This window comes from Agelaius phoeniceus, chromosome 7 (genome assembly GCF_051311805.1).
Source record: "Agelaius phoeniceus isolate bAgePho1 chromosome 7, bAgePho1.hap1, whole genome shotgun sequence".
Taxonomy (NCBI): domain Eukaryota; kingdom Metazoa; phylum Chordata; class Aves; order Passeriformes; family Icteridae; genus Agelaius; species Agelaius phoeniceus.
In genome coordinates this window covers 48,882,770-48,895,394 of record NC_135271.1, presented here as the reverse complement: position 1 = coordinate 48,895,394, position 12,625 = coordinate 48,882,770, and the positions used below count along the sequence as shown (strand labels likewise).

Below are 12,625 nucleotides of genomic sequence, written 5' to 3'. Positions count from 1 at the left end.
CTTACAGAAGAGTTCTGCTAAGTCCCATCCTAGCAGAAGATGAGGCTTTGACAGGCTTTAATTTTTTTCCAGAATGTTCTGCAATGTTTTGCAAGTTGCTGCCAGATGTGAGGTCCTCTGGAAATTGAAAAAGGGATTTAGGCAATATTTTAATGTGATATTCAGAACTGCAACATTTGCATGCCAGGAGATGAGAAAACCAGATAGTTCTGTACTTTTATTTCTTTTATTGACCAGAAAATCCTCTGTGGGTTTGTAAATCCTGCCACCTTAGGACATCCTACTCTTCTCCAGTAGTTTATAGTACCCTATAACTGAAGATTATTAGGATTCCCACTACAAAGAGGAATTTAGCTGTGAATTAACAAGCAAACAAAGAGGAGAAATGGAAAATGACATTGGGACATCCCATTAGCTGGCAAGGCAGGGATCAGTCACAGGCTGGGCTCAGCCTTGGGGATCTCCAGCCTCAGTGATCCTGGGATTCTGTGACTCTTCCTTGCACAAGTGGAGGGTGATCTTTGATCAGTGCCCAATGGACAGGAACGGGTGTTTATGAGATGTTCAAACACAATCAGGAGAAATTCCTGCTTTGGGGGAAGCAGTGCAGGAAAGCTCCCATTGGGAAAGTGCTGGATGGCAGAGTGGGACCTCAAATCCCATGGGGACACCTTCCACCATCCCAGGTGGCTCCAAGCCCTGTCCAGCCTGGCCTGGAACGCTTCAGGGCAGCCACAGCTTCTCCCAGGCATGGATCAGGGTGCTGTGGAAAAGATGCTTTCAGAGCAAAAGGAGACTCAGAGCCTGTAAGAGATGGGAAATGAGAGGATGTGGAGGTGCCACGTTATTCCATCCCCACAGGCTGTTCAGGAAGCAGCTGGAGCTGCTGTCTGCAGTTCTGCCTGCAAATCCATTTCTCTGGCTTCCATGGCAAAGTCCCACCCTCAGTGAGGGCACATTCCTGCAGGAGCTGGCAGGGTTCTCACCTGGAATGGCACAGGGAAGTCAATCCCCAATGGTTTGTGCCATTCCTCCATCAGGGCACAAACCTCACATGTCTTCCTGTACAGCAACAGTAATTTTACCTTCCTTCCTTTTAGATCAATATTTTTTATTCTGAAATCCAGTGCCATGTACTAATTCTAGTTCTTAATATAAACATTGTGACACTAAAATCAAATCTGATTGACTGAGAACAACCAACAGACATCTACACACTTCAGTGGATCCCAAGAGGAGCACGAGCTCCAGGTATGGCTCAGATGGGGTAAAGGAGGTGTTTAGGAGAGAAACTCCTGAGAGGTGAACTCCTGCTCCTCAAACACCAGGGGTGACAAATCCCCCAGTGTGGCTGCCCAAATGAGCAATGATTGCAGGAAAATCACGGAGAGGAGAGGAGAGGAGAGGAGAGGAGAGGAGAGGAGAGGAGAGGAGAGGAGAGGAGAGGAGAGGAGAGGAGAGGAGAGGAGAGGAGAGGAGAGGAGAGGAGAGGAGAGGAGAGGAGAGGAGAGGAGAGGAGAGGAGAGGAGAGGAGAGGAGAGGAGAGGAGAGGAGAGGAGAGGAGAGGAGAGGAGAGGAGAGGAGAGGGCCTGTTCTGCTCAGATGGAACGAAGGCTGGAGAGGGAAGTGGTGGCTGCCTGCAGAGGAAGCACTGCTCACACATCCAGAGGGAGAGGCTGAACAACCCTCAGAGCAGATGAAAACCAACGCTGAGGTTGGAAATGAGCAGACAATTGCTGCTGTGGGGTGACATCCCAATCAGAACAACAGGAGGAAAAACTCAAATATGCTCTGATGGAGCTAAAAAACTTCCAAGGATTATCCAATGCTCTGCTGAGGCTTCCCCACAGGCAGAGCCTTTGCAGCACTATTTTGGGGCTGGAATTTTTGGGTTTAAGCAAAACATTTTAGCCTCAGCGATGCAGAAAACAAACAAGGTTTCCTCCTGGCACCAGGAGCCAGAGCTGTGGAGCAATTGGGAAAAGCAGAGCAGTGAGATTGAAAGGAGAAATAAATTTCCAAAAGTCTTTGGAAGGCTTTGTGGAATGGCAATCCAATTTTCACGAAGCGTTCAAGCCCTGACCCAGACGTGTGAGCAGGGAACTGTGGCGAGAGTGCTCGCCAGGGTGGGTGGGAGCAGGGTAAATTTAGCTGGGTTTGTTTGGAGATCAGACTGTGCTTCTCACACTCTGCTGAGGAGATGCTCCAGAAAAGCTTCCAAACACCCCCGTGTTCCTGAACTCTCCCAGAAGTTGAATAGGTGCAATTGTCTGCAGGGCTGGAGGAAGAGCGCGCTCAGATTTCCAGTAAAAAGGAGATCGTGCTACTGGAGTTAAACACAGCAATTTCTGAGCCAGCAAAGCTCTCAGCTCCTGGTTATTTACCTGATATGAGAGGTCTTGATGCCCTTCTGCAGCACCAGCAGCTGATTGAAAACAACCTTGCTCTTTAACTTTCCTTTTTCTTAGAAGCAGAAACTTTGAGCCACTTTACTCTTTCTTTGGTTCCAGAAACAAGTAAAGGGCACATGAAACTTCTGATCAGCTGTGCCTTACCAGGGCTTGGTTTATTGAAGAAAGAAGTAGAAATAAATTTTCTTTGAGGATTAAGAGTTAGAAATTAGGAGGTCTCTAATTGAGGGAAATTTTTAAGAAGTCTCATTCCATCTTTTAAGGATCATTAAAAAAACCCATGAACCACTCCCTGGACCTGATAACTAAAAGCCATGTAATTAATTACAGCTCTGTAACATGTCATTAACCACATTGGGAAAACACTGAATCTGTGCATTCAGATCAGCTGAATGGTGCCCCAAGAGCTGCACTCAGGGAGCTTCCCCTGATGGCTGCGAGGAAGGGATAACCCAAATGTCCTGTGAATGGGAAAAGGTGGGGTTGAAGGAAGAGAGCACAAAACCTTTCCCTTTCCTTTCCTTTCCTTTCCTTTCCTTTCCTTTCCTTTCCTTTCCTTTCCTTTCCTTTCCTTTCCTTTCCTTTCCTTTCCTTTCCTTTCCTTTCCTTTCCTTTCCTTTCCTTTCCTTTCCTTTCCTTTCCTTTCCTTTCCTTTCCTTTCCTTTCCTTTCCTTTCCTTTCCTTTCCTTTCCTTTCCTTTCCTTTCCTTTCCCTTCCTTTCCCTTTCCCTTTCCCTTTCCCTTTCCCTTCCTTCCCCCTTTCCTTTCCCCTTTCCTTCCCCCTTTCCTTTCCCCTTTCCTTTCCCCCCCGTTTTTTCCCCCTTTTTCCCTTTTTCCCCCCTTTTTTTTCCTTCTCTTTTCCCCCTTCCCAGGCTGGCCATGGTCCCTGCTTGGCCTGGCCCAGCTCACACTGAGGAGTTCCCTGGCTCTGACCAGCTCCTGGAGCAGGGATTTATTTGCTCTTCTGAAAACACCTGACATCTCCGAGATGTCCATCTCCTAAAAGTTTTAGGATCCAAATCAGTAACACTTTCCTTTCATTCAGTAAATAACTGTGCTCATTTTCCTGCAGGTCCAGTGATCCTCAGGCTACACTTCAGTCACTCTTGCTGTTTAATCCATGATTTTATGAGACACTGAAGTCATCCTTATCAGGCTGTTAATAAGAGGATCCCTGTCAATAGCTAATGTCAACATCTTCCTCTGGAAACTAATTAATGGAGGTGCAGCATTCCCATCCTTTGGAATGTGGCTCAGTTCAAAGCTCTGGCTAACAAAGAACAAGAAATCATTACAAAACATGCAGAGGTGCTTTGGGCTTTGTTAGGAAACGTCCTTTGTCCTTTGGATATTTAGGAATTGCTTAATATTAAATTATCTTTTAACAACTGAAACTCTCTCAGCCTCAGGGCTGGAAGGTGTTTTTAATCTCCCACCGTGTTCCACAGAGCTTGGCCTTAAATGTACAGAGAGGTTTCCACAAGGCTGAGGCCCTGACCAGGTGATGGGAACGTTCCTGCCATGGCAGGGACACCTCCCACTGTGCCAGGTGCTCCCAGCCCTGTCCAGCCTGGCCTTGGGCACTGCCAGGGATCCAGGGGCAGCCCCAGCTGCTCTGGGCACCTGTGCCAGGGCCTGCCCATCCTGCCAGGCAGGAATTCCTTCCCAAAATCCCATCCATGCCTCAGTTGGAAGCCATTCCCTGTGGGTGTGACATGCAGGCACAGCACACAGAGCTCACTTTGGGCCGCAGCCCTGATAACATCTTGTTGTACACATTCCGTAATTAATTTTAATTTACTTAATTAAGAATCGAGTCTTTGGGGAAAGAAGATGAAAAAGTTCCTTCATAAACTGACAATGGGCAATTGTTGCCAGCTTCTTATCCTGGAGGCAGAGGGGATAATGGGAGCTATAGAGCTCCTTGGACAGATTGATGATATGGATGTGATAGGAATCCCCCGGCACTGGCACAGTAATGGCACCTCCTCACTCTTCCCCCACCATTCCCCCTCTTGCCCAGGAATTCAGCTCGGGTTCAACACACAGAAAAATTAAAATTTCTCAGCAAAAGCTGATTTCCATTTGAAGACTCACGGCCTGGGATGTTACAGAAGTGGGCGTGGATTTAACCCTTGCCAGAAAAATCAGCAAACATTAAATCAGAGGATGACAGAAACTGGGGAAATGATGTTAATAAAATTTGAATGTGGAAATTCCCAATACTTTTCCCCGGCATCCATAAAAATAAAATGATACAAAAGAAATCTGACAGATGCAGCATCATATGGAGTTGCTTAATGGCAACGCTCAGACTTGCAAAAAAAAAATTTACAGCCACAGTCACTACTAAAAGTTGACATTTGCATTGAATAATTCATCATTTGCTGCTTGCTGGGCTTTGTTGCCTTTCTTTTATTCCTCAGTGATATCAGCTCTGCTCTCAGCAGAGCCAATCAGTTCCAGCAGATGCAGATATTTTGTTGTTACTCCCAAAGCCTGACTCTCTTTTTAGCTAAACCTGACTTAAATCTGCCCTGGCCAGGACTCCCTGCCTGTCACAGATTTGATTTGCACCATTACCAGGCTTCAGCCTAATTCCCCCACAAGCATTCCAAGTATTTTAACAAGGATCACATGTGCCCTGGACATGTGTTTCCATGCCTCACATTAGGACAAACTCCTTCCACCTCACTCTTGAGATGGATGCAGCTGAGGACAAAAGGTGTTGGGAGCCACACCTGGACCCCACATCTGGACAGAAACATGGCAAGGTGGCTGCAAAACCAGGACTTTATGGGCAATTCTATAAAAGTCATTGTCCCCTGGATGATTTTAGGGTGGCAAACCCCAAATTTCTACTTCTCCAAAATTTAAAAATATATTTTAAAAAAGGATATTGTATTTGTTGAATTATTGTCTAACACTTTGCTATCTATTTTTTATTGTTGTCATAACCAAGTTGTAAATGACAAAGGTTTATTCCTTCCCAACACCCCATTTGTTATCTCCTGTTTGTTATTTTGGTTCATGAAACTCTTAAGGCTGGGAAGTTCAGATTCTCCTTTTGAACCCAATTAAACAAATGAGAGGAAAGGAAAGGAAAGGAAAGGAAAGGAAAGGAAAGGAAAGGAAAGGAAAGGAAAGGAAAGGAAAGGAAAGGAAAGGAAAGGAAAGGAAAGGAAAGGAAAGGAAAGGAAAGGAAAGGAAAGGAAAGGGAAAGGAAAAGAATAAAGTTTTATTCAGACGTAACTCTTCCCTTTTTCCTTGGAAGCAGAGAGCTCAATCCCATGACTAAGAACAGATAATGATAACCCCCAAAACGTTGTTATTTTCAAGACTTTTTCTCTCTGTAGAGAAAAACCATTGAGAGAAGCAAGAACTTATTTTCCTGGAAGTGAAAATGAGCTGTATTTCTGCTGGGAGTTGAGAATTGCTTCTCCTTCAAAAAGGCCTGAAATGATTGTGGTTTGATGAGACAGAAACTTCTGAAGTGGGATGAAGAGAACTGTGGGATGAAGAGAACTCTGTTCCAGAGTCCTGTTTGGTGCCTGGCAAGTTGGCTCCTTCAGCCCCCCTGTCACCTGCTGTGGGTCCAAGTGAAGCAGAAAGCAGCTGGGCAGGAATTCTGTGGTTTTGTGACCCAAAGAATTGATTCCTCAGATATTTAGGGAATTATCAGTGATGGATTTTCCACTCACCTGCACCATGGACGTGGCTGGAAAAGCCTTTGCTGTCCATCCCATTGGTACCTGGTTCACCTCCCCACAGCTCAGCCCAGCATCACTGACTGGGATCAATTCCTGCCTGGAATTTTGGAACTCCTCACCCTGTGCCAGCGCTTCCCTGGGATTTCACCCAGCAATTCCTGAGGATGCTCCTGCTCTTCCTTCCCTGCCCTCTTCATCCAGTGTCAGTCAAAACCCTTCCCACTCCCCAGATCTTTCCCAAAGCAGGAATTTCCAGACAGTGCTGCTCTAAATGAAAGGTTGTTTTTTCCAGCTGTAAATCCTACCCCTTACCTCCCTTTGGGATGACACTCAATTACAAACCAACCCTTATCTCACAGCAGGTAAAACGTGGGAGATGGAATCTCTCCAGGATCTTCTTTCACATGGGGGATTCCAAATCAAATGTTGGATTTTTAATTTTTTTTTTTTTTTTTAACAGAACAACAAAAAATTGCTTTGAAGCCAAGACCTGGCAGAGGGAAATGAGGGCTCTGAGCTCCCAGTGCTGAGCTTTACACAACACAAAGTGTCACCATTCCAGGCTGAAGGAGAGGCTGTAATGCAGGATCACACCAGGCTGGTGGGAATTTCTGGGAGCTGTCCAGGCATTTATGGCATCACCACCAAGCCAGCCTGAGGCTGAGCAATATTTAAGGACACACAAGAGCATGGAATTGCTCTTTCTCCTTGGGAGCACGAGGATACCCAGACACCAGGAGCAGGACAGGAGTGCTTGGTGGGGTGTCTGTGGGCTTGAAGTCCCTGCAGCTCCCAGGCTGGTGACCTGGGGATAGAACAATTTGTTTTTGTAGGATTTTTTTGGCTTTTTTAGCCTCCAAGTGTTTTTCCATCACTGACTGGACCCCGGTGTGAACGGTGAGCATCGAACTGAAGGAATGTTTGGTGTTTGGGATTGCTGGAATCTCCTGCTGGGAGCACTGGGTGTTCTGGGGGCAATCCTGGCCCCCGGAGGTGCAGCTGCTGGCTCAGAGGGGTGGGATGGGGTGGATGGCAATGCCTGGGATGGGATCCTGTCTGCTGGGAGCAGGAGCCTCCGCCGGCTCCCCGAACTTACCCGTGGGACGCGGCGGCGCCGCCGAGGCCTCCCCGGAGCGCACGGACCATGGACAGGCAGGGACCTGCAGCCTGACCTGGGAATTGCCTTGGCTCTCATGGATGTGACTCAGCCTCACAGCTGTGGGGAGCGATTTAATTCCACAGCGGTGCCCGAGGCCCCGTTTAAGAGGGGGCATCCCATGGTGGCATCGAAGAATCCGTCGGAAGACAAAGTCCCTGCCCCGAAGAGAACAGCACAGGAACTGTTTTTTCTGGTGATTTAATCATAATATTGACAACTTTATCAAAAATTACAAAACTGATATTAAAAAAATTCTCTAATTCTTAGTAAGACTAGAATGGGTTTTTTTAAAAAATAGAAAAGCACTTTTATGCTACGGCTCTTCTGGAATTCTCACATTACAACCCTACATAGCAAAATACAAACTGTAGCTAAGAAAGGTAATTCAGTCCTAAGGTAATTCAGTCCACCACGAGCCCTCTAATATCTCTAGACCATCAAACTCAGGGACTCCAAAAGGATTTCACATGACTTATAAACCTTCTGCAAAGATGATTTCAGAAAGACCTTGGAATTTGAAGTTTCTCTTAACCCCTAAAACCTTAGACTGTGAGGATAACAGACCTGGGACATCAGAGGTGGGGTGGGTTGTTTTTGTTTTTTTTTTTTTTTCTTTTTTTAAAATTATTTTTAAACTTTGTGGATATTTTTTTTTTGTTTGCAGCTGATACCAGCCAGGAAGTTGAAAATACGAAGAAAATCCATCAAAAGAAATGAAAATATTTTTGTTTCGTTTTGTTTATGGTGTTCACACAACGCACCATAATAGAAAGAGGAATATTTCCTTTAATTTGAATGTCATCTGAATGACTCAACCACATTGTCACCCACTTAAGCAAAAGAAAGCATAATAAATAAATAAATAAATAGACAAGAATATGCAACACTTTACATCCTCAAGGAATCACGGCGTTCCCTAAATCTACCGAGGTCCTGGTCGGCGTCGTGGGCTCGCTGCACTCAGCCACTTTCGGGTGATTGTGCCATGTTAATGACAAATCCAGTGGTGTTCCACTTTCCACAATGGAGTATTTTTTTTTTTGTGTGTTTTTTTGTCTTTTTTTTGTTTTTTTCTCCACCTTTTAAATATAGGAATTCTCTCTTAAATTAGAAAGTAGGCAAAAAGTATTTTTTTTTTTAAATTTTCATTTTTAAGTCTTCTATTAGAAAAAATAGAGATTTATTAAACAAAAAATAATAAGGTAGAAAGAAGGGTTGGGCCTCCATCAAAAAAGTAGATTATGCTTTAATGCAAAGAGAAAGAAATGGCTCTATGGGCAAAATTCAAGTATGAGTGACCAGTTTTTTAATCGTAAAGTCGGTGCAACATTTCTTAAAATGTTACAACACTGCATGACCTGTAATGCTCACAATATTTACATTAACTGCTTACATGAAACCATAAAAACTCTAAAAGAGAAAAAAAAAATTGGTATGGACTGAAACAAACTACTCCTAGCACCCACATCAATGCCATTATTAACCGAGGAAATCAAGTGCACGAGAATACTTTACATAATCTTAGGGATGTAAAGTAAAACAGCGGGGAGGGAGCACAGACCTAAGGGCCAAAGGAGACACAAACTCAGCTCTGGGACACGAAGCAGAGGGAGGAGGCAAAGGGGATCCCGAGGGACAGGGGCTCCAGCGCTCGCCCACGCGCGCATCGGGACGGGCAGAGCCAGGGCCACCAGGACACGGCCACGGGACAACGGGAGCTGGCAGCCCTGGAACAGCCCCGGGAGCAGGAGCAGGAGCAGGAGCAGGAGGAGGAGGAGGAGAGACAAATGAACCTGCCCGCGGAAGGGACCCGGGACAGGAGCCAGCCCGGGAGCCCCGAGGTAGCTGCGTGCCCAGCACCGAGCCCCAGCGCTGCCCTGGGCACCCAGCAGGGGACTCGGGCAGGAGGAGAAGGAGCCGCATCCTGGGACCCTGGGACCCTGGGACCCCGGGGTGCTGATCACTGCCAGTCCTTAGCCAGAGAGCCACGGGCGGGGCCGGGGACAAGGAGATCTGAGGTAAGCACTGCTCCCGGCCCTGGCGCGGAGGGAAAGCTCCCCAGCACCGGGAATGTGGCTGGGAGCTCTCTGGGGAAGCCTCGGCACCGTCGCCAGCGGCCGTGTGAAAAAGAAAAATGAAATCAAATGGAAAGAATGTTGTGCTACACTTCCGTTCGTTAATTTTATAATGGCTCATAGCTTTAGACTTTTAAATCTGTAGTGTATTAATTTTTTTTTTCTACATATGTTTCACATTTCTCACTTAATATAACATAAATAATTTGGTTAATAGATTTAACCTGCGCATTTCAGCCACATTAATATATATAAGAATCTGTTAATGGTATAAATAATTCTTTTTAAATAAAATAAATCTGATATGTTACATAATACTGATAAAAATTACTGTTGCTAATAGTTTTGTAAGCCACCCTTAACTTTTTTTCCGGTTTAATACTGCGAGATGGATCCTGGGATTGCTTTTCCCGGACGCTGCGGAGCGTTGCCCTTTCATCCTACTGCCAAACCAAAGGTAATCACCAGCAATCAATCCTGATCGCTCCTGGAAGCAGGGCCTCTGCCCCCTTCCGAGGAAACACCGTGTTAATGACGTTAGGTAATCAAAGCTAATTAATCTAGGGGGTGGTTGGAGGGGCTCAACGTTAGGGGAGATCGACTCTTTAGTTCCTCAGGTGGCTATGAAACTTCTCCTACAGAAATGGTTGACTAAAATAGTCCCTCTACTCTCTTTTTTTTTTTGTTTTTGTCCTTTTTAATCAAACCTACAGCGTTCTACGTTCAAAGCTACGTAAATAAAAACGCAACCGAGGGGTTGCAGCCTTGGAATTGTTACTCAGAGCTGTGATCCCACATCCCACACTGGGAATCTGCGAGGCTGCGCTCTCCTAAAGGCCTGAACTGGAGTCCAGCACTTCCAGGCAAGGTTCATTCCAAACAGACAGAGCAATGAACACTCAGTGGCGTGAAGTGGATGTCATAATTAAGGTATTACATAATCATGCCTTCTCTCTGCTGTTAAATACAAAAACAGCATCTTTTACATTATCATATAAAAGCATTTAGGCTGTATTTTTATTTATCACTTTACACTGGTAGTCTCTTGTATGTGTACTCAATAGAAACCAAAGAATTTTGTACACTATTTTTTGTACAATAAAAGATAAAGTGTGCATTAGGTACGCTTGTACATGACAATATTGTACAATATTTACAGTTCAGATATCACCATGAAATTCTGTATTATCTATATACACAATGAAAATTTCTCAGAAACATTTGGACTATTTCTTATAATCACAATTTTTTTAGTATTATAGAAAAAAAAAAAATCTCAGTAATCATCTGACATTGTTACTGCAACCTTTCACGATTTCTGATTGGCTTATCCAGCAACCTCTATCCCTCCTAATCACCCCAAATCTGGTACCACTGCTCCTCGTGGTGCCCTGCCATGGCAGCGAGCTGTCTCCACAGAAACACTGACAGAGCCACGTCTGGATCAATACCTACAGATAGACTCATGTGCACGCTCACTGTGATAAGGACTGGACCAGTAACAAAGACATTCAATGTTATCTAGAGATCTTCCTCCTCTTGAGTTTTGGAGGCTTCACTTGTCTGTCTCCCTGCGGGATTTGGTGGACCTAAAAATAAATACATGCACAAGTTAGCAAAGGAACTGGTGAGGGGCATCCAGGGGCTGCAGAGGGGCTGGCAGGAACCAGCTCTGGGCACTTCACAGCTACACAGAACTAAGGGACCTCAACAACTCTGAGAGAGGAAAAGGTTGGTTCCATAACCTGTGCATCCCAAATCCTGAGAGAGGCAGCAGCTGAGGTGGCTGGGGAACAATCCCTTAATCAGGGACTGAAACCCACAAAATCAGGGACTGAAACCCCCAAAATCAGGAACTGAAACCCCTTAATCAGGGACTGAAACCCCAAAATCAAGAACTGAAACCCCAAAATCAAGAATTGAAACCCCCAAATCAGGGACTGAAACCCCCAAATCAGGGACTGAAACCCTCAAATCAGGAACTGAAACCCCAAAATCAGGAACTGAAACCCCCAAATCAGGGACTGAAACCCCCAAATCAGGGACTGAAACCCTCAAATCAGGAACTGAAGCCCCCAAATCAGGGACTGAAACCCCAAAATCAGGAACTGAAACCCCCAAATCAGGGACTGAAACCCCCAAATCAGGAACTGAAACCCCCAAATCAAGGATTCAAACCCCCAAAATCAGGGACTGAAACCCCCAAATCAAGGACTCAAACCCCCAAATCAAGGACTTAAACCCCCAAAATCAGGGACTGAAACCCTCAAATCAAGGACTGACCCCAAAGTGCAATAATGGCAAATTTAGTGACAAACCTTCACACATTTTAGTAAGCAGAGTGATAAAAGGTGGGGAGAAGATGGTGAGAAAATGCTGGTAATGGGAAATTGGGTGAGTTCAGCTCAGGGCTGTTCTTAAGGAACGAGGGATGTCCAGGAAACTCTGTGTTTAAAAGGAAACATTCAATTCCCACTAATGCTGGATGATTTGAGAGGCAAAGCCTGGCATTGCTGGCTGCTCAGGGAGAAGCAGGAGGGCAGAGAGGAGGAGGAGGAGGAGGAAGGCTGAGCTGCTGTGGAATTCCACCACCATCTGTCGGCAGCAGCTGCAGCTCCCAGCACAGGAACCAACGCTCGGCGCTCCCTGGCTCCCTCCCGAGCTCTCCATCCCCTGACACTGCTGCTCCCACTGCTCCTGCCAGAATTCCCTGCTGAGCTGAGGATCCTGCTGCACCTTTCACACGGCTGGGGCTGAGCTGCAGGAGCTGCAGGAGCTGCAAGCCACTAAAAAGAGCTGCTGATGCCCTGGGAGGGCTTCTGGGAATGAGAATCCCTATGGAAAGCAGCCCTGATCCCAAATCCTGTGCCCACAAAATCAGAGGATCAGTCAAGGCACTGCAGGTCCAGTTTGGTGCCACAACAATCAGAGCAGCAAATCCCACCAAGCACTTCCCCTGAGCACTTTCTGCTGCTCCCAATGCCCAGAGCAGGCAGCTTTTGATATTCCTGCATTTATGGGTGGGAAAAGGTGGCAGCAGGATGGGCCAGCCCCAACACCCATCCCAAATTTATCCCAATCACCTCCTGCTTTCTTTGTCCTTCCATAGGAGGGAAACACAATAATGTTGTTTTATATCAAAGCTCAAATCTCAGTTTGTTAAATTCAGCTTTAATAAAAGATCTGGTTGAGTTCTTACTTAGAAGCTACTCAATAACTTTTTAAATATTTCTTGTTAGGTCTGAAATAAGCTCTAAGCCTTCAGTTCTTC

General features: G+C 45.7%; 1 protein-coding gene across 4 annotated transcripts in view; it reads right to left on the bottom strand.

Annotated features, from left to right (window-relative positions):
- Positions 1-7,461: 7,461 nt before the first annotated feature.
- The window catches only part of MBD5 (methyl-CpG binding domain protein 5), a 129,780-nt gene continuing 124,616 nt past the window's right edge, over positions 7,462-12,625 (bottom strand). For all 4 annotated transcript variants that reach the window (XM_077181770.1, XM_077181769.1, XM_077181771.1 and 1 more), the window contains one exon: positions 7,462-10,943. In XM_077181770.1, coding sequence (XP_077037885.1) covers positions 10,872-10,943 — 72 coding nt within the window. In that variant the 3' untranslated portion in view covers positions 7,462-10,871. The remainder of the gene's footprint in view (positions 10,944-12,625) is intronic.